At 51.7% G+C, this 26,364-nt stretch overlaps 1 protein-coding gene across 3 annotated transcripts in view; it reads left to right on the top strand.

Annotated features, from left to right (window-relative positions):
* The window catches only part of PCDH1 (protocadherin 1), a 65,254-nt gene that overhangs the window by 14,157 nt on the left and 24,733 nt on the right, over positions 1-26,364 (top strand). For all 3 annotated transcript variants that reach the window (XM_069869606.1, XM_069869608.1, XM_069869609.1), the window contains exon 4: positions 18,764-18,983. In XM_069869606.1, the coding sequence (XP_069725707.1) occupies positions 18,764-18,983 (220 nt within the window). The remainder of the gene's footprint in view (positions 1-18,763; positions 18,984-26,364) is intronic.

Genomic DNA, 26,364 nt, shown 5'->3' with positions numbered 1-26,364 from the left:
TCCAACCAGCCACGCCAGGCTGCTGGAGAAAAGGAGCTGTGGCGCTGGGAGAGATTAGATCATCTGGGGAAACCAGTGGTTCTGGCTTCAGTGGTTTGAGCCCTGTGCCAGCCTTGGCTCTCACAGCCTCCTAGTTTGTTTTGCTAACAGCATAAGGTTTTATCTGGAACCATCCAGGAAGTGTCTGGGCCTTCTAGGCAGGCAGGGCTGGGACCTGTGGGGAGATGCAATGGTTGTTGAGGAGGAAAGGAGACACCAGAAACCACTAAAATAACTAGTCCCTGTGGGCTGGGCAGGGCAGTGTGGGGGCTTGGCTCCGCGTTGTGATCTGCATTCCTTTGGGAACTTCCAGAGAGAAGTTTCCCTTCTTTCCTTGTCCTTGGCAGCTCTTTGATGAATCTGGGTGAGACCACAACCTCTCAGAGGTTGGCACGGGGAGCATCTCTTTCTTCTGCCTGTCTCCCAGGCTCCATCCTTTTTGGGGCTTGTTTATACTGAGGGTGCATGAGAGGATAAAAAGGATCTAAAGCTGCTGGAGAGTGTCCAGAGGAGGGCACGGAGCTTGTGGAGGGTTTAGAGGGGAAGCTGTATGAGGAGTGGCTGAAGTCATTTGGTCTGTTCAGCCTGGAGGAGACTGAGGTGAGACCTCATCGAAGTTTACTGCTTCCTCACAAGGGGAGGAGAAGCAGGTGCTGAGTTCTCCTCTCTGGTGACGAATGGAGGAGATGGCAGGAAGCTGTAGCAGGGGGTGGGTTAGGCTGGAGCGGTGTTAACCTCAGCGTGCCACTGCGAGCTCAGCAGAGGTGCCTACACCTGCCTGCAGGCTCCAAGCATGGCACAGTATTAATTACTCTCTGTGGGAGGGGGAATAAGAGGAATATTATAATTGTAATGGACAGAATGAAATGGTCTTGTTGGAGAATTTAGCTGAGAGACTCCATAAACTGCAGGTTTAGGTGTTGGCAGATGTTTGGGAAAGTCTCCCACTGTCCTGGGTCAGTGGATTTTCTCAAGGTCGCTCATGTGGAATGAGCTGATAAATGGATCCAGCAAGGAGCTGCAGATGGAGCTGAGGGTTGGGGGGACCTGCCTTGTTTTCCCCTAGTTTCAGAACTGGGAGGTGTTCCCAGGCATTGCAAATCAGCTTCTGATCTCAAGATCAACTACGCTTGGTTCAGGTTTGGCTCTGGCATGCAGAGACCAAATGAGGGAGTGCATCCGTGAGGTCCTGGGGGCTGAGCCCGAGCTGTGCTGGGGAGGCTGGGTGGGCTCTGTGAAACAACTGAGTGCACAGCATCTTGTGAGCACCTTCTGGGGCCTTTGTGGGGTTGGGGGAGCACAGAAGGGAGCGAGGAGGGCGTTGTGCACTGTGCTGGCTTCTGGGGACTTGGTGAAGATGCCAAGAGCCCCACAAGCAAAACACGAATGCTCGGTAGCTCCTGGCAGGGCTGTGCTGAGGGACTTGTGTTGATGGCAGGGGCGTTCCTATGCCTGGGGAAGCACTGTGGGGCATCTGGCACCTCAAAATGAAGAGCTTCAGCCGTGGGGGGATGAGCAACCCCATGGTGCAGGCAGAGACAGCGTGGGCGTGCGCAGGCTGTGCTGCAGAGGGAGGGGATGCTCAGGGTGTGGGAGGGGACAGTGGGGTGCTCACAACCTGCACCCCTTGGAGAGGTGGCATGGAGAGGTGTGTGGTCACTGTGGCACAGGGTGACAGAGGCAGGGGACAGCGGGGTGTTCGCAGCCTACACCCCGTGGAGGGGTTCATGGTTGCTGTGACAGGGGGTGGAAGAGGCAGGGGACAGCAGGGCGCTCACAACCTGCACCCCGTGGAGAGGTGGCATGGAGAGGTGTGTGGTCACTGTGGCACAGGGTGACAGAGGCAGGGGACAGTGGGTTGTTCGCAGCCTGCACCCGTGGAGGGAGTGGCACAAGGGGGTACATGGTCGCCGTGGCAAGGGGGTGGTGGAGGCAGGAGCCCGGGCTGTGCGGCAGGGGTAGGTGATGCGAAGGGGTGCAGCCCATGTCTCCTCAGGGAGGAGGTGGCACAGGGAGGGGAGCAACCCCTGTCCCAGGAGGAGGTGGCAGTGGGGTACATGCAGCCCATGGTGCCGTGGGAAGGTGGCGTGCAGCGGGTACGCAGCCCCTGCTGCAGGGAGAGGTAGCGCAGGGCTGTGTGCAAGCTGTAGTGTGTGGCAGTGGGGTGCACACAGCAGAGTGTGCACAGACTGTGCACGGTAGGAGGTGACGGGAGAGTGTACAGAGCATGCAGCCTTGGGCAAGTGATGGCTCTTCGGTAAGCACTGTGTCTGCAAGGAGGCAGTGGCACTTACTGTCCCTATCGCATCAAAGGGAGCACCACATCTCTACTGTCTGTCAGTCCCTGGCCCCACTATCACTTGAGCCCTCATCCTTTGCTTCCTTGAAGGCTCACCCAGCCTGTGCTACTGGCCTGGGGCTGGGCTGCCTGGGTGGCTTCCAGCTTCCCACCTTACTGAGCCAGGAGCTGCTCATTCCTCCCAGCCCTCCTCCACCTCTCTCTTCTCAGACCGCCAGGCTCTCTCCTCCACGATACCCTTGGAGTCAGTGTTTGTCTGTGGTGAACATCAGCCTGAATCTGGGGAGCTTCTCCTTTTTTCTCCCCCATCCTCCCCTCTTTCCTTCCACAATTGTACCTGCTCCCTTCCATCCCTCTCTCCTCATCTCTCCCCCTGCTTTGCGCTGGCAGTGACCTCCCTGTTCCCTGTCGCTGTCCCCTCCCCGTTCACTGTCTGCTGGCCCTGGTACAGAGGGATGCTGAGCGCAGCGCAGCGCAGGGTGAGTCCCTGGCTGGCTCCAGCAGCCGAGCTGTGGATCTGTGCGATGAAAGCACTGGCTGTGTGGGCAGCCGCCTGGTCCAAGCCACACTGATTGATATTCCCAGCACTGCTCTGCCCGCTCGGCCGGGCTCTCAGCTGCAGTGCTGTTCCCTGCGCACACAGAGCAGCCTGGAGCTGGGCCCAGCCCTGCAGCCTGATTAATCCCTCACCCAAACCCTTGGGCAAGCCCCGATGCTGCAATGGGATGTGTTTTCTGGGTGCTCTGTGGTCCCTCCACCCAGAGAGGCCATAGATGGGGTGGGATGCTTGGAAGGAGGTGGAGGGTGGGGTGCTCCCAGGTGAGGACAGAGCTGGGATGGAGAGGAGGCTGGGATAATGAGAGGGTGCGTGATGTAGGGCAGGATGGGGTGGGGTGTGCCGGAGAGAGCAGGGGCTAAAGGATGCATGGAGCACAGGGGCTCTGTTGCTGGGATTTATGTTGGCTCAGGGTGGGGATGGAGCCCCAGGAGGGCGTGGGGCAGCAGCGAAGAGGTGGATGATGTGTGCTTGTGTTCACGGAGCTTGTGTCCATCCAGTTCCCCTGGTGTGAATTGTGTGCATGGGCTGACTTGTGTGGGACTCTGCAGGTGGGTGGCAAAGTGCAGGAACTCCCCTTCATGGCCTGTGGGGTCTCGGACATCCAGCCCCTGTGCTACCAAAGCTGTCCTGCTGACATTTTCTTTTGAACACTGCCCCTGGAGCTGAGCCCTGTGCCAAGTCCAAAACACCTTCCTCCCCCTCCACCCTCCATCCCCACGCATACCTGTCCTGTGAGAGCACCTGCCCATGAAACCCTGGGCACAGCCTTTCTCCTACGTACTGGCCTGCGAGCCGGTCCATCCAAGCTGCAGTTACACAACCCAAGCTCTGCTCTTGGGAGAAACCAAGATGGTTGATGGAGATTACTCCAAAAAGGACTCTTCCCACAGTCCCCTGCTCCTTCAGTGCCCCAGAAAGAACACAGACTGCTCAGATGAGGCAGAGAAGGGTTGAATATGGGTGAGGAGGAACCGAGGAGCCTGGTTGCAGGGGCACAGGCCACCTTGATCCTCCTCTTCTTGTCATCTCTGATGATAGCTCCGGTATCCATCAGTCCAACCTGGAAGAAGTATTGTCTTGATTTCACTTCTGGGAGCCAGGGTCACCTGCATCTCAGACCCATCAACCAACCCCCATAGGTCCCCACTGACCTTGCCTTCTCTCTGTCTTTCTGGGCCTTTGTGGAGATCTCAGTCTGCACCCTTGAGGACTTGCTTTCCATATCCCACCAGCAGTACAGGTTTCTTTTGTTAGTGGGGTTCCTGATTCAACCTGATGGTTGAGAGCCCAAGAGGAAGAGGTCGGGCAAAGGAACAGAAAGAACCCCCCCCCCCCGCCCGAGACCCCTTAAAAACAACTCTGAAATGTTTTGCATCAGTGCCTTCCTGTAGCGTAAGCTGTTTACTGCCTCTGTCCCTCAGGAGCTCACAGAAAGAGGGGGTGGGAGAGTGCCCTTGTGGCAGTGACCTGCTAGGAGGGCAGGACCAAGCTGGTATGTTATCTCATCGTTTACATCTATTTCAGCTTTCCCAGCCATGCCCTGTGGCTCTGGCCAAGGATCCCTAAAGATGCCCCTGCGCCAGGACGTAAACATCCTCCTGAGCACCACTTTACTTGCAAAATACCCACCTCCTTATGTACTATTAAAACACAGCGTGGCTGGGCAGCCACCCAGCTTGAGAAGCTTCCTCAAAGCCATTCTTAGAGCCATCATTCTGGGAGGACAGCAAACCACCACCTTGCCCTTGGAGCTGGTCCTGCTCCATAGCGAAACTGTCGGAGCAGAGGGTCCTGGTTCAGCTCCTCCAAGACATCTCTGAAGGCCTCACCGACCTGAAAGCCTGGAGCTTTGCTCCCATGTGGCTTGGTTTTCACATCTTCCAAACTCCCTGATGCTCTCAAGCAGCTTTAAGGAGACTGGCAGGTCTCTGTCCCTGCTGGGGGGGAACTTCTTGTCTGAGCTCGGGGCCCAGACCGTGCTCTAAATGTCTTGCTAATGTGATGTCTGATGTTCCTCTTACACTAATCTGTTAATCTTTCTGCTTCTTCATCAAAAGCACTCGAGCCCAGTAGAAAGCCAAATCAGTATTTCAGATGTTTGAAGAGCCCTTCGTTATTATTCAGGCTGGGCAAGACCTTTTGAGGTGTTGTGATTCAAGGCGCTGGGAGTGCCTGGAGGAGCTTGGGCTGGCTTTTTTCCAACAATTTCAAGTAGATCACAGTTTATTAGGGACTATCAGGATGTCTTTTGCCCAGAGAAGAGAGCTCAGAAATCTTCTCTAATGTTCAGAATCTGCAAGGTCTGGCCCAAGGACTTGACAGCTCACCTGGGATTTGAGGACATGGTAAAAGAGGACTGTGCTCAGCTCATCTGTAAGACAGGTCCTGTGCCAGTAAGAGCAGTAATGCTGGACCAGTGCAGGCAAGATAAGTACCTTACAATAACAAACCTTACAATATTACTTGCTTTACCTGTTTGACCTCTCCAAATGAAGGCTTGTCTCGCCTAGTATCATCATCATCACCTCATGCAATACTCCAGGTCTCAGGAAGAGTGGCTGGAAAGCTGCCTGGAGGAGAAAGACCTGGGGGTGTTGGTTGACAGTGACTGAACATGAGCCGCAGCGGCCCAAGTGGCCAAGAAGGCTAACATCATCCTGGCTTAGATGAGCAATGGTGTGGCCAACAGGAGCAGGGAAGTCGTCCTTCCCCTGTTCTCAGCGTTGGTGAGGCCACACCTGGGTTCAGTTCTGGGTCCCTCAGTACAAGGACATTGAGGGGCTGGAGAGCATCTGGAGAAGGGAACAGAGCTGGGGAAAGGGCTGGAGCCCAGGGGTTCTGGGAACAGCTGAGGGACCTGGGTTTTTTTAGCATGGAGAAGAGGAGGTTGAGGGGAGACCTCATCACTCTCTGCAGCTCCAGGAAAGGAGGTTGTGGTGAGGTGGGTGCCGGTCTCTCCAGAGTAACAAGTGATAAGATGAGAGGAAATGGCCTCAAGTTGTGCTGGAGGAGTTTTAGATTGGATATTAGTGAAAAATTCCTTCACTGAAAGGATTCTCAGGCACTGGCAGAGGCTGCCCAGGGCGACGTCAGAATCTCCATCCCTGGAGGTGCAGATGGGAAAAAAAGATGAGCAGATGAAGTGCTCAGGGATGGTTTAGTAGTGGACAAGTACAGTCAGATTCAATGATTTCAGAAGTCCTTTTCCAACCAAATGAGACTGCAATTCTACGGTTCTTCATTAGGTGCAGGTTGGTTGCAGACCAATAAAGTGCGGGCGCTGCTGATGTCTAGGGCACAGACTCATGGAATAGACACAATTCCTTGACCCAGCCGGAAAAGGTTCTGCCCTTTGCTTGTGGAAGCAGAGGTGGTTAGCAAACAGGGTTGACATCAGTGGAAAATGTTCAATTAGAAACAAATCAGCAAGGTCTGGTAGGTGTTTTTTTGTCTATTTTGGCACACATCAATCAACAGAAATAGGTGTATAAATAGCTTTTTCATATATATAGAATAGAATATATATTTTTAAATAGAATATTTTCCTAATAATTTCTACAGGCATGATCCTGCCCAACCTTTTGGAATACAGTTTCATAATTAATCCTTGGCTTGAATTTGGAAGTGAAAGTAACCTTTGCAAGAGCATCATTTTTTCATTTTCACGTGTCAGCAAAGATATCCCCCCTGCCCCAGCTCTGAAACAAGAAACTCGCTTGAAAAATGATCTGATTGCATCAAATCGACATTTTTTTTACCATGCAAAATTCTCAGTTGAAGCATTCTTGCTTGTGTTTCTTTCTTTTAGAGCCCTGAGCCCATGGCTTGGGACCCCCTGCTCTCCCCAGAGCTTTCAAGATGAGCTATCAGCTCCGCTGAGTGCTACTGGGAACCAGATTAGCTCATTATTTTCCCAGCATTATTTTCCCACTCTACAGCTGTTGGATTCCTCGAGGGCTTTATTCAAGTGTTACTCCCAGTCCTGGAACCTTTTTCTCCCTGAGATCTTCAGATGGTTTTAATGTGATTATGAGACCTCCTCCTGTGTCCCGAGCAATTTCCGCTCTACCCCAATGATCCACAGAATGGCTCTATTATTGGCTTGAAGGTGATAGACATTTCAGGACACTGTGGTCAGTCCAATTTAGACATTATTTCATAAAGATTATGACCCCTTTAGATTTTATGATTCACCCTACAGATGATTGATTTCCATGTTTTCTTTTCCGGTCTTTATTTCAACCAAAGGAAAGCCAAATTACCCATCCTTGATGGTCTCAGAGCTCTGATAGGCTGAGAGGTGAGGCAATCTCTGTCCTCAGGCTCTCTAAATGGGTTTCTAATTGCGTTAGATCTTGCTAGGAGTTAGATAAATTCGATCTGACCAGGCAGGTTGGCACTGGGCTTTGGCGGCTTCTTTGAGCATCATGCAAATTTTCAGGAGGCTTCAGGGCACCTGTGTGGAGTCAGCCCACATTTTACCCAGATTTATTCATTAAATAGTGCCTCGGGAGCTGATGTCCATTTTAGGATGGCTGAGCTGCAATCATTATTTCAGCAGGACTTACAGCACCTCTTTTCTGACTTGCAAGGTCAGTGCTTGCTAATTGTCAGCTGTGCGAAGGGCCTCTTGGAAGAGTTGCTTTGCAGATAATACTTGGGTCTGGGGGACTGTGATTCACAGGGATTCCTGTGTGTCTTCCCTCCAGTTGTGGATTCCTGTAGCATCATTTGTCAACAGTGAAAGAGCTAAAGAACCACGGGGAATAACCCTCAAGTCAGACACTGGGATGGGGGTGGACACAAGGTTTGAATTGGCAGAGCTCAGCCATCAAGCAAGTCCTTGTGAGCATCAGATCATAGAATCATGGGACGGTCTGTGGTGGAAGGGACCTTAAAGCCCATCCAGTCCCAACCCCCTGCCATGAGCAGGGACACCTCCCGCTGGATCAGGGGCTCCCAGCCCCATCCAACCTGGCCTTGAGCCCCTCCAGGGATGGGGCAGCCACCACTGCTCTGGGCAACCTGGTCCAGGGCCTCCCCACCCTCACAGCAAAGAATTTCTTCCTAAGATCTCATCTCAATCTCCCCTTTTTCAGCTGAAAACCATTCCCCTCGTCCTATCCCTGCACTCCCTGTCCTGTTTCCCAGCACTAGAGTGTTGCCCTGGGTGGTTGTTGTCAATTCAGGTCCAGATTTCCTCGAGCCTTGCCCTAGTTTCCATGGGCAAATATTCCCTTCAGCCTGTGCTGTGTTGTGCTGGAGCAGTGCTCCAATCCAGCCTCGACACTGGCAAATTAAATAATTCCCACATGCAGCATAACCTCCATACGTGAAAAGCTGAATCTGTGTCTTTTGGGGACATGGTCCCTGGGCTAATCTTTTTTTTTTTTCCAGTCACCAGGGCCGTTGCAGAGCTCCAGGTTGGTCTGTAAAAGAGAGGGGTTCATAAATTAATCCGAAGTTTACTAACTCGTGTGCTACAATGGCTCCCTTGTCACTTATTTTTATATTCTGGGCATTGGGTCTGACATTGCCTTTCACTCGCAGCCCTGTGAGTTGCTGCATTGTGGCGGCTGTTGGGGAAGCAAGCTCCTTTGGCAGCTGGCTGAAAGGCCGTTGAGGCTTCTGGCATGTGGGGAGGCGCAGGAGCAATTGGAGGCTGCCAGATGAGCCCATTAGCCGGGGATCCTGCTTTTGCATCAGCACTGAGGGAGTTAATGATTTTGATAATTCCACTGCTCCAGCCTTAATCATCGCTCCGGGAGGGAGCGGGGTGGCTCATTCCTGTGGGGGCTGTTGCACCACACCATTCCTGTCGGCAGGAAAAGGGTGCCCGGGGTGGATTTTAAGGTTTCCTTTGTGAGCAGCTCGATTTCTGGTCTGTCAGAGGAGACCACATCTCCTGCTGCTTGATCTGTGCTGTCTGCGTGGGGTCCTGCTGTCACAGGGGGAGATGCTGTGGATTTGGGGGAGCCAATGCAACACCCTGCATCCCTGTGTCCTTCTAACAACCCAGTTCTTGTGTGGCGCTGCTCTTGTTTTGGCTGAGTTTGTTTTCCCCAGGGTTAGCAAAGAGCATTAGCTTAGTGCCATCTGCGCAGGGGGAGATGCGCTGCATTTGGGAGAGCTGGTGCAACACCCTGCATCCCTGTTCCCTTGCAGCACTGCTCTCATTTTGGCTGAGTTTGTTTTGCCTGCATTTAGCCAGGAGAATCAGCTTGGTGCTGTCTGCAGGGGGTGATGCTGTGCATTTTGGGGGACCGATGCAACACCCCACAGCTCTGATCCCTTGTAGCACTGCTCTCATTTTGGCTCAGTTTTTATTCCCTGGGTTTAGCAAGAAGAATCAGCTTGGTGCTGTCTGCAAGGGGTGATGTGTTTGGGGAGCCAGTGTGACACCCTGCATCCCTGTTCTCTCATAGCAACCCTGTTCCCTCATAGCACTTCCCTCATTTTGGCTGGATTTGTTTTCCCCAGGTTTAGCAAGGAGCATCAGCTTGGTGCCTTCTGCACAGGGGGTGATGCTGTGCATTTTCGGGGGCCGATGCGACACCCCACAGCTATGATCCCTTGTAGCAGCCCTGTTCCCTCGAATCACTGCTCTCTTTTTTGGCTGAGTTTGTTCTCCCCAGGATTAGCAGGGGAAATCAGCTTGATGCTGTCTGTGCAGGGGTGATGCCCTGCGTTTGGGGGAGCTGGTGCAACACCCTGCATCCCTGTTCTCTTGTAGCACTGCTCTTATTTTGGCTGAGTTTGTTCCTCCTGGGTTTAGCAAGGAGAATCAGCTTGGTGCTGTCTGTGCAGGGGATGATGCTGTGCATTTGGGGAGCCGGGGTGACACTTCGCATCCCTGTTCCCTCGTAGCATCCCTGTTCCCTCGTAGCACTGCTCTCATTTTGGCTGAGTTTGTTTTCCCCAGGATTAGCAAGGAGAATCAGGTTGGCATGGGACCTGATAAGAACTGGAGATGTTTGTGATGAAGGGAAGAAGCAGGAGAGAGCAGAATATGGCTGAGGAGGGAGGGGTCCTCTTAGTACCCCTCCAGCATCTATGGGTGCAGACCCTTATGGTAGAGGCTGCCCAGGGAGGTGGTTGAGTCACCTTCCCTGAAGTGTTTAAGGGATGGGTGGATGAGGTGCTGAGGGACAGGGTTTAATGATGGATAGGAATGGTTTGATCCGGTGGGTCTTTTCCAACCTGGTGATTCTATGATTCTATGAATCAAGACAGAGGAGCCCCTTGGCAGAGATGGTTGTTGGGGGGGTTTGGGGTGTGCAGGCAGGCTGGGGAAGGCTGTTGGGGAGAGCCTGAGAAAATTTCTCATCAAAACAAGTTCAGAAAAGCCCAGAATTGGAATTCTGGCTGTGACTTCAGCTTCCCTGTTATGGGAAGACTGTGGCAGAGCTGGAATGGGCATGGAGAGGGGCAGCAAACCTGGACGGCATCTGCAGGAGGACAGGCTGCACGTCCCCGCGTGCTGCAGCTCACAGAGGACACAGCGGAGCAGGATGCAGTGCAGATCTGTGAAATTGAAAAGGGATCGAGCGAGGAGCAATTACTCATGTTTTCTCATAACCCTGCAGGTAGGAGATGTTAAAGGAAAAATTACCAGGCAGCAGATGTAAAACCAAAGGGAAGTGCTTCTCCACGGAGCACATGGGCAGGGAGTTCCTTGCTGCAGGATGCCGGGGAGGCCAAAAGCAGGTGTGGAATCAGAAAAGCTGAGAGTGCTTCATGGAAGATGGGGGTCATTAAACGTATGAGCTGCTGATTCCTTGCTCAGGCAAAAAAAAACCCAACAAAACCCTCTCAGCTGCGGCATGACAGAAACCCGCAGGATTTACCAGGGGATGAATGTCTTCATCAGAGCAGCCGCTGTCGCTGGAGGCAGCCGCCGGTGCCCGTGCTCCCTTCGGGAAGTGGGGACGGGGGCTCAGTTTGCTCCTTAGATGTAGAGGCTGGCACAGGCTCATCTCCCCATCGGGAATGGAAGAGCAAGCACTGGGGAGCCCTTGAAAGGAGTTTTTTTCAGAGCCAGCTAAGAAAATAGACAGCTTTGCCCCAAATCCCATTCTAGTGAGGCAGCAAAGTGGAGACAGCAGTGAGAAAAACAATAGATACTGGGGGGAGGAGGAAAGAAAAGGGAGGGAGCATGTAGCAATTAGTAGAAATGAGTAGTTAGAGAGAGTAGAAAATTGACAAGGAAAACCAAAAACATTGGGGGGAAAATCAATTCTGAGCAGCTAAGCACAATAAGCAGTACATTAAAAATGTGTGAGGAAGAGGTGGAATTCAGTAATTGTCATTGCCAAATGGAGATTGTAAAATCGTTAATTATGTAGAAAAATGCAAAAGTGTTGAATAAATACTGCTTAAATTTGGTCAGAGATGTAAAAACGTAGGATGCAGTACCGGCTGATACGGTGGTAACCAGCATAGATATCAAAATATCTCCTTGAAATAGTGTTATCTGAAATAGAATCATAGAATCATGCAATGGTTTGAGTGGGAAGGGACCTCAAAGCCAAAGGAGTTCCAACTCCTTTGACATGGGCAGGGACACCTCCCACTGGATCAGGTTCCTCCAAGCTCCATCCAACCTGGCCTTGAGCACCTCCAGGGATGGGGCAGCCACCACTGCCCTGGGCAGCCTGGGCCAGGGCCTCCCCACCCTTATCATGAAGAATTTCTTCCTAATATCTAATCTAAATCTTCTGCCTCTGAATTTAAAGCCATTCCCCCTCATCCTATCACTTCATGCCCTTGTAAAATGTCCCTCCCCGGCTTTCTTGGAGCCCCTTTCAGTGCTGGAAGCTGCTCTAAGGTCTCCCTGCAGCCTTCTCTTCTCCAGGCTGAACAACTGCAACTCTCTCAGCCTGTCCTTGTGCGGGAGGTTCTCCAGCCCTCGGATCATCACTGTGGCCTCCTCTGTACTTGCTCCAACAGATCCATGTCCTTCTTAAGTTTGGGCTTCCAGAAATAAATGCAGGGCTCGAGGTGGGGTCTCACCAGAGTGGCACAGAGGAGCAGAATCCCCTCCCTCACCCTGCTGGTCCCTCTGCTTTGGATGCAGCCCAGGACACGATTGGCTTTCTGGGCTATGAACACACATTGCCAACTCGTGTTGAACTTGTCCACTAGCACAGCCAATAAAATAATTTGCACCAAAAAGTCTTCAAAGGTTTTGGGTAGGAGGTCTCTGATTGGAGGTGTTAATGGAGCTGGCAACTCCAGGTTGTGTCAGGATGAGTGGGAGGGCAGTGACACTGTGAGCCAGCTGGAATAATGATGGGGATGCTGTGTGCACCGCTCGCTGTCCTCACCAGCCCCAGGGAACGACTGGATTAATAGCTAAGGCAGGAAACTCAGTGATGGAAATAGCATTGACGTCAGTCAACACAGTTTGATGGGAAGGAATACTGGGCAGTTTTATTACATGACAGGTCCAGCTCTTCAACATTTCCTTAGGCATCTGCTTGTGGCCGCTGTGGGCAACAGGATCTGCTCCAGGCATACCTGTGGCTCTGAAGCGGCAGAGCTGGTTTTGTGTTGGTGTGAGGTTACAGCTTTGCAGCTGATTGACCTGGAGTTTAATGAAGACGCTGAGTTGATAACGCATTATCCTGTTGTTATAGAACCTTGGAATGGTTTGTGTAGGAAGTGACCTCAAAGCCCATCCAGTTCCACCCCCTCCCATTAGCAGGGACACCTCCCACTGGATCAGGGGCTCCAAGCCCCATCCAACCTGGCCTTGAACCCCTCCAGGGATGGGGCAGCCACCACTGCTCTGGGCAACCTGGGCCAGGGCCTCGCCTCCCTCACAGCAAAACATTTCTTTGTAAGATCTCATCTCAACCTCCCACCTATAGCTTATTATTTTGAATTAGCGCTACTCATTATGCATAGAGCATTGTTAGATAGATGAAGATCTAGTTTATCAGCACCGTAGTGAAGAAAAGGAGTCGTTGAGTTGGGAGTCCTTGTGAAACGAGGTTCTCCTGGAGGAGCTCCATGGCAGCAGCTCTGCGCCTGCTGCCATTCACCGTTGTAATCAACGATCTGGAAGTAAATATAAAATCACCGCTGATAAAATTTGCAGCTGACACGGAGGTTGGTGAAGTGGGAGATCATGATGAGGATAGAGCAGTCATGCAGAGCAATCCAGATTGCTTGGTAAACTGGGCCCATTTAAACAAAGTGTATTTTAACACAGCCAAATGCAAAGCTGTACACTGAGAAATAAGGAATGCTGGTTTACGTCTTGGAAAGCGGTGACTTTTAAATGGATTTAAGGGTCACACTGCATGAGTAGCTCAGTGTGAGTGCTTGTGGTGCTCCCACTAAAGGGCTAATACAGACCTCAGGTGAAAAAATGGTAAAAGTACCAGGAGAAGCAAGGCTCTACAGAAAGAGCTGATGTGATGGCACCAGTGGTGCTGCCAGGATCACCTCTCACAAGCAATGGAGAAAGACTGGGACAAGTAAAGATGGGGGCCACAGGACAGATTAGCTGGGTTGCAGGGTAAGGCTTCATAGAATAGTTTGTTCTGGGAGGGAAGTGACCTCAAAGCCCATCCAATTCCACCCCCTGCCATGGGCAGGGACACCTCCCACTGGATCAGGGGCTCCAAGCCCCATCCAACCTTGCCTTGAACACCTCCAGAGATGGGGCAGCCACCACTGCTCTGGGCAACCTGGGCCCAGAGACCCTCACGGAAAAACGTTTCTTCCTAAGATTTCATCTCAATCTCCCCTCTTTCAGATGAAAACCATTCCCCCTCATCCTATCCCTGCCCTCCCTGATCGTGAGCCCCTCCCCAGCTTTCCTGGAGCCCTTTTCAGTGCTAGTGGCTTCTCTAAGTTCTCTCTGCAGCCTTCTCTTCTTCGGAGTGAACAACTCCAACTCTCTCAGCCTGTCCTCGTATAGGAGGTGCTCCAGCCCTTAGATTATCTTTGTGGCATCCTCTAGAGGAGCTTCAGGAAATCAAGGAACCCAGTTCATTTAGTGTCGCAAAAAGAAGATTGAGGGGTGCCTGAAATGTGCTGTACAAGCAATATCCTGTGTAGAAAACCCTGCCTGCTGAAAGGCTTTTTAACCTAGCAGAGAAGGTCAAACAAAACCCAATTTCTGTAAGTCAGAGCTAGACAAATGGAGTTAGTGTTTTTCCTTGACTCCAGGACAAGGCTCTCCGGGTGGAGAGCTTCAGCCAGACACATGCTACTTTTATTTTTGAAGTGCATTGCTCAAGGCATGGTGGGGACTGAGCAGAGTACGACGGGGGCACTAACTCCTTCTGGTACCTCAGCTGGAGGGCAGTGGGGCAGAGTGTGGATTGCCTTTGCCCTGCAGTGAGAAAAGCCCTTTCAAGGGCTGCCAGGCAGGATCTGACACGTAAAGGAGGTATTTTTTAGGTAAAAGTGATGCTACTTGGAAGGAGACCTCTCCTGGGACCGATATTTGCTGTCACAGGCTGGTTTCAGAGGCTGTTTGGTTGTATTATTGCAGGTGCCCCAAGGAGCCCAAGTTGTTTGTCTGGGGTTTTACAAGCTCAGCGTCAAAGCAGAAGCTTTGAGCCACAGTGATGGAGGAGAGCAGCTTCAGACAGGCAGGCAGAGCGCAGGAGAAAGCTGTGGGACAGTGTTGCCTGTGACATCTGTGCAGTGAAGGCTTTTGCAGGCTTTACACAGCTGCACAAAGTGGGCTGGGAGATGATCCCCAGAGGCCTGTGCTCAGTTCTGCTGCAGGCAGGACTGCCTGGACCTCAGCTCCTCCAGAGCTGTGCACAAAGACCTGCCGAGAGGTGCTTGCCCATCCCTTCCCAACAAAGATTGCACCATCTGCTTGGGCAATCTATCACACTCAGCTAAACCTACTGTTGTGTTTTTTCCAAGTGGTTTCCCTGCTGCAGGTGAAGGTCAATCCTTCTTGTCGTCCATGGTCAAAAGCAGGAGCTCTCTCTTTGCAGAAGGCTTGAAGGTCACTGCCTTTCCCTCCTCTTCCCCAAACGACTTTCCTCAGTCTTTTTATGGTGCATCATGGTTTCTAACAGCTGCTTGTTTGTATTCTTTTCTCCTTAACTGGTGCAAATACTCTTGGAAGTAGTGCTCAGACTGGACACAGCTCTGCTTCTGTTCTCCTTGAGCTCAGCAGAGCAATGAGGGATGAGGAAGGGGCTGGAGAACAAATCTTAGGAGGAACAGCTGAGGGAACTGGGATTGTTTAACCTGGAGAAGCAGAGGCAGAGGAAAGACCTTATTCCTGTCTACACCTCCCTGAAAGGGGTTTGTAGCGAGGTGGGCGCTGATCTCTTCTCCCAAGTAGCAGGTGATAGGACAAGAGGAAATGACCTCAAGTTGCACCAGTGAAGGTTTAGATTGGGTATTAGGAAAAATGTCTTTACTGATAGAGTGGTGAAGCCCTGGCAGAGGCTGCCCAGGACAGTGGTGGAGTCTCCATTCCTGGAGGGGTTCAAAACCCATGGAGACATGACACTTCGGGATATGGTTTAGTTGGCACAGTGGGTTTGGGCTGACAGTTGGACTAGATGAACTTAGAGATCTTTTCCAACCTTAATGTTTCCATGATTCTATGAGCAGACAGATCTCTGTGTGACTGCAAGACAACATGCCTGTTTATGCATCCAAATACAGACACATTTTTGGTGAGGGATTGACACTGCTGATGGATAGACAACCCCTGATCCGCTGTAACCCCCGATCCTTCAGCCAGCCTGCTGCTTGAGTGGTGATTATTTTTTCCGAGCTTGCAAATGTGGCAGATATATTCCACATCTGTCATCTGAGCCATTAATGAAAACACAGGCTCGCGATGGACTTGGGATCCAACACGAAGGATGTCATTTGATACATCGTCCCAGCTGAAAGACCTGTCTTCGGTAATTACTTTCCAAATACAACTTCCTAAACGCTTTGCATCCTCCCTACAGTGAGTTGCACTCTCTTACCTCAGCGCTGTGCTGCACCTACACGTTCTTCCTGCATTACTTATGAGAAGCTCATCTAAAATAGTGTCGGAAAACTTCCTCAAGTCAAGAGATAACATTTACCACTCCTCTATCCACGAGGCCTGATGTCTTTTCAAAGGAAGGAGTTCAATGGCTTGACATGTTTGTTTGTGACAAACCTACAGTGGCTGTTACTCATTTCCTTGTTATCTTGTAGGTACTTACAAAGAGTTCTTTCATCTGGTTCAGTACTTTTCCAGGAACTGAAATTAAGCTAACTGTTTTATAATTCTCCAGCTCTTCTTTTTTTTCTCATCTTTAAAGACAGGCGCTATTTTCGCTCACTTCCAGTCTTCTGGAGGCTCCCTGATTCTGTACAAATTCTTTAAAACAAGTATAAAAAAATAAGGAAGGAAAGAAAAAAAAGCCGCACTAACAGCTCTGAAGTTCCTTAAATCAGGTCTCAAAGCACCTGGGGTGAATTTAATCAGGTCCAACCAACCTAAAAGCAGCGAGCTCGTCTAAATGCTCCCTTTGTGTGTTGCTTCCCTCAGTCAGTCTTGATTCCTTCCCCTTCCTCCGTGGTGTGAGGTGTGTGGGACACCTGGTTGCCACTCAGCTGTAGTAAAGGCATCAGCAAAAAAGGTATTCAGCCTAGGTGGTGTGTTGGTTCCTCTCTCTCCTGATCCTCTTTAGATCCTCAACAAGTTGAGGGCACCCTCAGGAAGTTTGACAATGACACCAAGGGTTGTGGTGCAGTCAACACACTGGAGGGAAGGGATGTGTCTAGAGGGACCTGGACAGGCTGGAGAGGTGGGGCTGGGTGAACTTCATGGAGTTCAACAAGGCCAAGTGCAAGGTCCTGCACCTGGGTTGGGGCAATCCTACGCACAAATACAGACTGGGTGGAGAATGGACTGGGAGGAGCCCTGAAGAGAAGGGCTTGGGGTGGTGGGAGAGGAGAGGCTCCAGATGAGTTGGCAATGTGGCTCATAGCCCAGAAAGGCAAACTGTGTCCTGGGCTGCGTCCAAAGCAGTGGGACCAGCAGGGAGAGGGAAGGGATTCTGCCCCTCTGCTCTGCTCTGCTGAGACCCCACCTGGAGCCCTGCATCCGGTTCTGGAGTCCTGAGCACAGGAAGGACCTGGAGCTGTTGGAGCGAGTCCAGAGGAGACCACGGAGATGATCTGAGAGCTGGAGAACCTCCCATTCAAGGCTGAGAGAGTTGGGGTTGTTCAGCTTGGAGTAGAGAAGGCTGCAGGGAGACCTTAGAGCAGCTTCCAGTACTGAAAGGGGCTCCAGGAAAGCTGGGGAAGGGCTCTGGATCAGGGAATGCAGGGATTGGATAAGGGGGGACAGTTTTCAGCTGAAAGAGGGGAGATTTAGATGAGATCTTAAAAAATGTTTTGCTGTGAGGGTGGGGAGGCCCTGGCCCAGGTTGCCCAGAGCAGGCGTGGCTGCCCCATCCCTGGAGGGGTTCAAGGCCAGGTTGGATGGGGCTTGGAGCCCCTGATCCAGTGGGAGGTGTCCCTGTCCATGGCAGGGGTGGAACTGGATGGGCTTTGAGGTCCCTTCCCACTCAAACTATTCTATCATTCTATGAAATAACTCCTTTCCTGGGCTCCTTCCTGCATTTCTGGGTGATTTTGTGTCTTTTCTCTTTCTTGGTGTTTGCATTTCATTCTCCACACTCATCTTCGTGCTCTTGCCCTGTGAACTTGCGCTACCCTTTCCACTCCTCTGTAATCACAACAAAGAAGGATTTTATGGGAGGATTTGGAGGAGGATAATGATGTCGCTTAATGACTGTTTGCAGGGAGCTCCTCCCAAGCGTGAGACAAAGCCGGGGAGAGAAAGCGTGAAGTAGGGGCTTTGAAATGTTTAACAGGCAGACTAAAGAAGCGATTGTGACCCTCGGTGGAGAACCTCTTAGGAGGAGAGATGGTGTTAGGCCAGAGGCTGGAAGGTGAGGGATGATGTCACCGGAGCTGGGCTGTGGTCCAGTTAGAGATGCTTTTGGGAGAGGTGTTCTGACCTGAAAGGTGGGTCTGCGAGAGCCCCGAGGGTGCTTGCAGAGCCTGAATGCGAGGTGGAGTCCCCCGATGAGGGGTGAGAGACAATGGTTCAGGATGATGTGCTAATAGGTGACCTTTCTGGGTCCTCCCTGTCTTGGGAGAAGGCAGCTTCCCCGGGTTTTCTCTGAGTGGAAGAGGAGGTAAGGAGCCACGGTGAGGGGGATGGAGAGCAAGTCTTATGAGGAGCGGCTAAAAGAGCAGGGGGTGTTTAGCTTGGAGAAGATGCTGAGGGGAGACCTCATTGCTCTCTACAACTACCTGAAAGGAGGTTGTGGAGAGGAGGGATCTGGCCTCTTCTTCCAAGTGACAGGGGACAGGACGAGAGGGAATGGCCTCAAGCTCCACCAGGGGAGATTTAGGCTGGACGTTAGGAAAAAATTTTTCACAGGAGGGGTCATTGGGCACTGGCAGAGGCTGCCCAGGGAGGGGGTTGAGTCATCTTCTCTGGAGGTGTTTAAGGGATGTGTGGATGAGGTGCTGAGGGACATGGTTTAGTGATTGATGGGAATGGTTGGGCTCGATGATCTGCTGGGTCTTTTCCAACCTGGTGATTCTGTGATTCTGTGCTGGAGGGAGTTGCTGGGTGTAGGGGGCACAAGGTGAGCTCCCTGCATGAAGTGGTGTTTGATGGGGTGCTCTTGGCTGGAGTGGGACCTGGTGTTGTGTCTGTCAGGCTGGCCGTGGGTGCTGCTGACATTCTCTGCTGGTGTTGGGAAAGCTGGTCAGGACCTCTCTGCCTCTGCTTAAGGGTCAGGTTTGATGATCCTACCCTTTGCCTTCATCTAGTGGGTGGGTGATGCATCAGCTTTTCTCTTCTCTCCCAGTTACCTCATCGCCGAGTGACGTTCTCTGCAGCCAGCCAGGCTCAGGACCTGCAGGATCCCTCCCAGCACAGCTACTATGACAGTGGGCTGGAGGAGTCGGAGACCCCAAGCAGCAAATCATCATCGGGGCCGCGCATTGGGCCGCTGGCCCTGCCTGAGGATCACTATGAACGCACCACGCCCGACGGCAGCATCGGGGAGATGGAGCACCCTGAGAATGGTAGGTGCTCGCGGCATGCGTGCCTGCCCCCTCCCCAGGGATCCTGCGCCCAGAGCTCTCCATCCTCAGTGCTGCACCTCCCCTGGTGTGGGTGAGATGGGGCGAGGAGCTCGGTTGGGACAGGCTGTCACAATCAAGTCTGGTTGGGGCTGGGAGACTGGAGAAGAGGTGAGGCTCAAAGCAAGACAGCAGCAAGGACATGGGTTGGGAGGGGAGGGGTGGATGGTGGGGAGGAGGTCTGGGGGAGGCCAGGAGGTGTGGGAGGAGGTCTAGGTGAGACCAGGAGATGTGGGAGGAGGTCTGGGGGAGGCGAGGAGGTGTGGAAGGAGGTCTAAGGAAGACCAAGAGATGTGGGAAGAGGTCTGGGGGAGACCAGGAGATGTGGGAGGAGGTCTGGGGGAGACCAGGAGATGTGGGAGTGTGAAGAGCAGAGGAGGAAGGTAGGTCTGGTGTGATGTAGACAAGGGGCCCAATGGGATGGTCTGAGATGGTCAGAGGTGGCTGTAGCATAGCTGATGGTGAAGTTGTGTGCTGCAATCAGGTGGTCCCATGGGTTCCTGCCCCGTGGCAGGGCAGGGGTGTAGGGGTGGTTGGGGCGTGATGCAGCTCTCTGCTGTGGTGGGTGTCGGAGCCATGGGAGTTGCCCAGGGTGCAGAGGAGGAGAACAGGTTAGTGGCATAGATGGAGGTGAGAAGACATGTGGAGTGGAGAATCAGAAAGCATGGTGTTGGCAAACCCTAGAGCGACGTGTCCTGCCTTTCATTGGGCCTCTCAGGTCACCTCCTGCTTGGGTCCACCTTTACTCAGGAACCCCACTGGAGGTGTCTGCAATCTCACCGCGAGAGAGCTGGCTTTCCCCTGCCCCGGCGCATCTTCCACCCCAGTTCTGCTCCTTGTGCTGCCTCTGTGCTGCCTGCCTGACTGCCCTCAACCAGCCCACTCCCCAAGCTATTTTCTCTGGCCAGCTTAAGTTGCTTTCTCGGACTTGGCTCTGGCTGTGCACATAACATCTACTTTCCTGTACCTGCTGCCTTCTGTGCTTTTGTACTGAGGGGAGGTCGCAGTGGAGCTGGCAAGTTCAAAGAAACCTCTGGGAGGGAAGAAGAGAAGGTGCAGAAAGTTCTCCTGAAGTCTGCTCCTACTTCTGGGATCATCCTTGGCTTTGGGACAGGTCCACATGTGGTGTGAAAATGGCTGAGAGCGTGTTCAGCTGGTCCAGGGAGCTGGAAACCTGCTGGGTTCCCCTGTTAAGGAACATGTGGGGTCCAGGGTAGTTTGTGGTCTTAAAGATCTAATGGAACACCTCTTCCTTCTTCCCAGGTTAGCTCCTGGAGTAACCTTGGAATTTGCTGTGCTGTAGCCATTGAAGCAAGGAATGGTGGTGCCGGGTCTGGCAAGGTTCTTAAATCCATTGGTTGCTCTTGCAATATGGAGCATCCTCCTGGCTAGGGGTGTTGTGCAGACCACCTTTTTTTCCCAAAAGTAACAACCAGTCAACTGGGAAGAGCAGTATGGAGAGGCTCCTGGTGTCCTGGCTTCCCAGACTTCCCAGCTGCCCTTGAGTACCAGCCTGTGCCCGGAAGAGAGGCTTGAAGGGCATGTGGGCAAGGAGAAGCCACATGGCTGTGCTGAAGGATATAGTGTGGCAGTGGTGATGGTGGGGCTGGAAGAGGAAAGTCTGAGCCCTGCAGGGTGATGGACAACCCAGAGATGACGAGAGAGGAGCAGGGCTGAAAGGAGGAGGAGGAGAGAGACAGAGGAGTACCTGGGGGGGTCTGCAGCAGGAGATTGAGGGCAGAGAGGGATGGCAGTAGTCTTTGGGGTATTTATTGGCTGCCTGATGTGGATGAGGCTCGGGGACACTGCCCAGAGCAGTGGCTCTCACAGGGAGAGAGCACTCAGCCGTGGCTCCCTGCCCACAGCATCACAAACCCCAAGCTGCCCTATAAGTTAGTCAGCACCTTCGCTTTACACAGGAGCCCCTGTGTATGTTCACAGCCCAGGAGGACCCGAATCAGCACACACCCATCCATGAACCAATCCATGTGTGATACAGATGTACAGAGGCTCCCTGGGGAGAACCATAACCCTGTTCTCCTTGTCATCCTCCAGCCTGCCTTGGCTTGGATCCCTTCACATGGCAGTGGGTGGGAATCAGGCTCTGGTGCCTCCAGCAGCTGTCCTGACCTGGAAAAACCCAGTTCAGTGCAGAGGCCATGGCAGGCCAAGGCTCTGAGGAATCCATCAGCATTAACTCTCGTTGGTCCTGGTGCTCTGCAGATAATCTGGCAAAGGCAGTTCAACGAACTTGAGGGGCTGGGTTCAGGGTCACAATCTGTTAAGCGGACTATTAGGGAACCCTGGTACCCAGCCAGGTGATTTGGAGATGGTGAGTTACTGGTTGTGTTAGATCAGTTCATCAGAGTTGTGTTTCCCATGATCTGCCTGCCTGAGACGTGGCCCTCCAGACCTTCTGTGGTGCAAACAAGACTCCTCTGTCTTGTTTGTGCAGAGAAGGTTCATGTCTTTCTTCCTGCAAAGAGTCTCTAGGGATGCCTGTTGTCCCTGCTCATGGCAGGGAATTGGAACTGAATGAGCCTTAAAGTCCCTTCCAACTTAAACCATTCTATGATTCTAAGGGAGGGGAGATTTAGCCTGGACATTAGGAAGAAATATTTTCCTCTGAGGGTGGTGAGGCCGTGGCTCAGGTTACCCAGTGAAGCTGTGGCTGCCCCATCCCTGGAGGTGTTCAAGTCCAGGTTGGATGGAGCTTTGAGCAACCTGATCCAGTGGCAGGGGGTTGGAACTGGATGAGTTTTAAGGTCCCTTCCAACACAAACCATTCCATGACCCTAAGGGAGGGGAGATTTAGGCTGGCTATTAGGAAAAAATATTTTCCGCTGAGGGTGGTGAGGCACTGGCTGAGGTTCCCAGTGGTTGCGCCATCCATAGAAACATTCAAGGCCAGGTTGGATGGGACTTCGAGCAACCACATCCAGTTGGAGGGGTCCCTACCCATGCAGATGGGCTTTGAGGTCCCTTCCAACTGAAAGCATTCTATCATTCTATGTGGGACCATTATGACCTTTCTGGGGACGGTCACCATGCCCTTGTCTTGGATTCTGTAGCTGCTCAAGCAGCACCAGCCCCTCAAAGTGATCAGATTTTGGTTTTTGTGAAGCTGGGTAGGCTAAGCCATTCTTGACCTTATATTAAACTGAAGAGACTAATTGGATCCCGCACACCCTATCTCGCGGCACGAGCGCAAGACTGACACGACTGTGCATTTTCTAGGCTTTCATCTAGTTATAAATATCCAACATAACAGGGCTTCCATTGCTTTCTCCAGGAGATTATCCCTGCAGCCGAACCAATCTGATAAGCAAGTATGCAAGGCTATTTATAGCATTTCAACTGGAAGACAGATCCATGCCTTTTCTTTGTAGATGGTTCTTCACTTGATTAACACACATATCAGTGTCCTCCTTTTTTGGACACCTTTTACTGTGCAGACTGCAGTAAAATGCTGTATTGCAGGGGCTGAGCCAGGGCCTTTTCAGGAGGAATTACGATGTTTCTGATGAAGACTTCTCCAGTAACTTAGCACTGATGAGCCAAGCTCTTCAGTCATCCCAGGCATTTGTCATCCCTGGTATTTTACCTCGCTGCCCACTGTTTCTTCCCCAACATTTTGCCGTGCTGTTATCCACTTCTGTGGGGTACATGGAGCTGAGCTTAGTCTCCCACTTGGCCACCCGTTGCTTTTGCTAAAGACATCTGCTCCCCCTGTATCACAGATTTGCTGTGGTTGGAAGGAGCCTGGGAGTGATTCTGCTCTGCAGAGGATCTGCCCTGCCATAAGCGCGTGCCGAGCTTGGATTACGAAAGTGCCAGTCTCTTCCCATTGACGACGGGGAGAATTTAGTATGATTACAGGACCAAATACATGCAATTTAGGAACTGTTACATAAAAGCTGTTTCACTCTGTCCCCGTGTGGTACGAAGGTACTGAGATGACGATATATTGGATGAAGGATTTCTGAACTGCGTTCTTCAGCCCACAGAACAGGGGCAAATGTTCAATCTGTTTTCTCCCCAGTAGTCAAAGTGGGGACCCCATGCCATTTTTAATGTGTGCCATTACAGCCCTGCACTGAATGTGTAATTAACGATCATCTCATGAGCTTTCCACAATGCACTTAGTGCAGTAGTATCTCTGCTTCACAGATGTTAATGAGTTTATCCTCACAGTTCCGCTTCCAGGGAAGAAATCCCACCGTAGGTGGGGAATGAAACAGAAAAGTCTAATCTGCATTTCTGAGATGTCTGCTAGCTTTGGGTGACCCCCTGGATGAACTGATGGCTCCTCAGTCTGCTCTTTTTGGAAGGATTTTGTAGGATCCCAGAGTTCCTAAGCCACGAGGCAGGTCTCCAGCTGCTCTTGGATGGCAAAGCTGAGGCTGCATCGGCTGCCTCCGGGCAGCTGCTGGTGTTTGAGGTGTGAGCAGCATGGCTTTGGGACTTTGTGGTAGAGCTAGATGTAAAACCCTTTTGCTTGGTTCATAGCCACGGGCTCTTCTGACAAAATCAGCCTTTTTCTCGTCGTCTCCTACCTCCTCGGTACAGCTCAGCACAGCTTGAACGAATGAATTGAGATACCACCTCCAGGGTTTGACTGCTGGACTTAATCAAACTCTTTCAGTCCAGATTTCACTTTGTTTCAAGAAAAACTGGTAGATTGAGGCATTCAAAGCCAGAAGGAGCAGATTGTCTGACCTCTGTGTGGCATAGGCTGTAAAATTTTGCTCTGTGGTTTCTGTGTTTCACCATGGCTGAGCTGGATTGCTCCTTGGGAAAGGTCCTGGTTGATAGCAGGTTGTGAATGGTGGAGAGTGTGAGATGCAAATGGTGGCAAGCGTGTCACACCCCTGGTGAGCCCTTCCAGTGGTAGATCTTCTCTGCCTTCTGTTTCACAAGCCTACACTTAAACTCTGATCGAGCTGCTCTGGCTCGCATTTCTGTTTCCATTGACTCTTATGATGATTCAATGGGAAAAATTGACCCCATCACTGTCTACAACTGCCTGAAAGAAGGTTGTGGCGAAGTGGGTGCTGGTCTCTTCTCCCAAGTAACAAGGGAGAGGATGAGAGGAAACGGCCTCAAGTTGTGCTAGGGAAGGTTCAGATTGGATATTAGGAAGGATTTCTTCACTGAAAGTGTTCCCAGGCACTGGCAGAGGCTGCCCAGGGAGGTGATGGAGTCTCCACCCCTGGAGGCATTTTGAAGATGGGCAGACAAGGTGCTCAGGGATCTGGTTTGGTAGTGGACAGGTACTTTATGATCTCAGAGGTCTTTTTCTACCTAATGATTCTAAGATTCTAAGATTCTATGGTATTAGAAGACACCTCACTTTGTGCATACTCGTAGATCACACACAATCAAGGCAACATTTAAAGTTCTCTTTGATACCCTCAAAAGCTGAGTCTAGTCCCCTCCTGTGAGCAGAGCCAAGGCGAGACTTTTTAGCAGCTGGGTCTCTCTTCCTTCCCTCCCACTCTTCCTTGGGCTCCTCCCAGCCATTGCCATCTGCTTATAACGCCACCACAGATCTGCAGCCCCATTCCTGGGCAGCAGCAACATCTGGCAAGTCTTGGATGTGCGTGCTGCTTTTTTGGCAACCCTTGCAAAGGCAGCCAGGGGAGTTTTTTTTCCTCCTGCTCCTCTCTGCTAGACTTCTGATTATACTTCAAGTCTTCTGTTCCTTTATATCATTTTTTCTCTGCATGATCGCCAATTTGCCAACAACCTTTTAGCGGTGTGGATGTGTCCAGATGATAGCCTGCAGCTCTCCAGCAGCACTCGGAGACATCCATAGCAGCACCCGGCACAGAGATAATGTGACTGCGAGTGATTGTCTTCATAGACTCACGACAGGCATGTGTGTCCATCACATGCAAAGAGAGCTACTGCTGGCTAGAACCAGGCTGTGTGCATGCCCTGCAATACCACAGCACCTTGAGAAGGTGGTGGCTCAGAAGAGGACTCACAAGCCAATGGTTCCTTCTCTGCTCATGATATTGAGATGGATTTCACAGAATTGTAGATTCATAGGAAAAAAACTCTAAGATCATCCTGTGATCAGGCAGCTGTGCGGTCATGGTCTCAGCTGTGAAAGCCCCAGGTGCCTCTGGTCCCCTGATCTCCTTAGTGTCTCCCTCCATCAGTCTGCAGGGCTGTTTGTCAGCAATGCAGTGGGGTGAGCTCCTGGGTGGAGTGGTGGAGAGGACTCCTGTGAACTGGAAGGGACGTCTGTGAGTCAGAGCAGCCTCAAGGACATGAGCAGCCCCTCTCTTAGAATCATTAAGGTTGGAAAAGACCTCTAAGCTCATCCAGTCCAACCATCAGCCCAGCCCCACCGTGCCTACTAAACCATGTTGTGAAGTGCCACATCTACACGTCTAGGTGTTTTTTGAACCCTTCCAGGGATGGAGATTCCACCACTGCCCTGGGCAGCCACTGCTAGGGCTTTCACCACTCCTTCGGTAAAGAAGTTTTCCCTAATATCCAATCTAAACCTCCCCTGGTGCAAGTTGAGGCCATTCTCACTGTCCTACCCCTACCACTTCTTAGTTAGGATAAAGCCCAACACCCACCTCACCACAACCTCCTTTCAAGTAGCTGTGGAGCAGCACTGGGCAGCCACTACCTCTTGTTTTTTGCTTCCTATCTGTCTGGTTTTGAGCTTCTTTTTAAGGTTCTCAGTGCTGTTGTTCAGACCCTTCCAATCAGCAGACGGACAAAAACCCCTTACTTTCTGTCTCTTCCTCTGCCAGAGGGAAGTCTCTGGATCTTAAAACCCATTGTTCTTCTTTTTGCATTATCTTTGAATGTCCCTTTTGTGTTGCAAAAAGTGTTCCAGTCACAAATTCAGTCTGCAGGTTTTTTTTTTTGGATGTGCCCTGCAGCATTTTGCTTTGTTGCAGAGGCTCAGGAATGCTTTTGACTGTGCTCCCACCTGGGATGTGGGATTCCAGTTAGCTCTGTGTCTACTGTGCCTACCGGTCAAACACTGGTGAGCCCAGACAGGACATCTGGTACCCAGCCCTCCTCTGGGACTGACACATCTCACACTTTGTAGGACAGGATAAATGCTGTGGAATAAAGAAAGATGGTTTCTGGCTGGCAGTGCACCCTGGCCCCTCCCTTGCTGACTGAGAGCCAGCAGGTTGCACATCTCACCAAGTGAGGACTGTTGGCTCGGATCGGACTGGTGCTTGGTTTCCCTAGATGAGATGTTAGAATCACAGAGTCATGGAATGGTTTGGGTTGGAATGGACCTCAGATCCCATCTGTTTCCACCTCCTGCTATGGGCAGGGACAC

The sequence above is a fragment of the Phaenicophaeus curvirostris genome, chromosome 15, assembly GCF_032191515.1.
Source record: "Phaenicophaeus curvirostris isolate KB17595 chromosome 15, BPBGC_Pcur_1.0, whole genome shotgun sequence".
Taxonomy (NCBI): Eukaryota; Metazoa; Chordata; class Aves; order Cuculiformes; family Cuculidae; genus Phaenicophaeus; species Phaenicophaeus curvirostris.
Note: the sequence above shows the minus strand (reverse complement) of the source record. Positions and strands in the feature narration are given on the sequence as shown.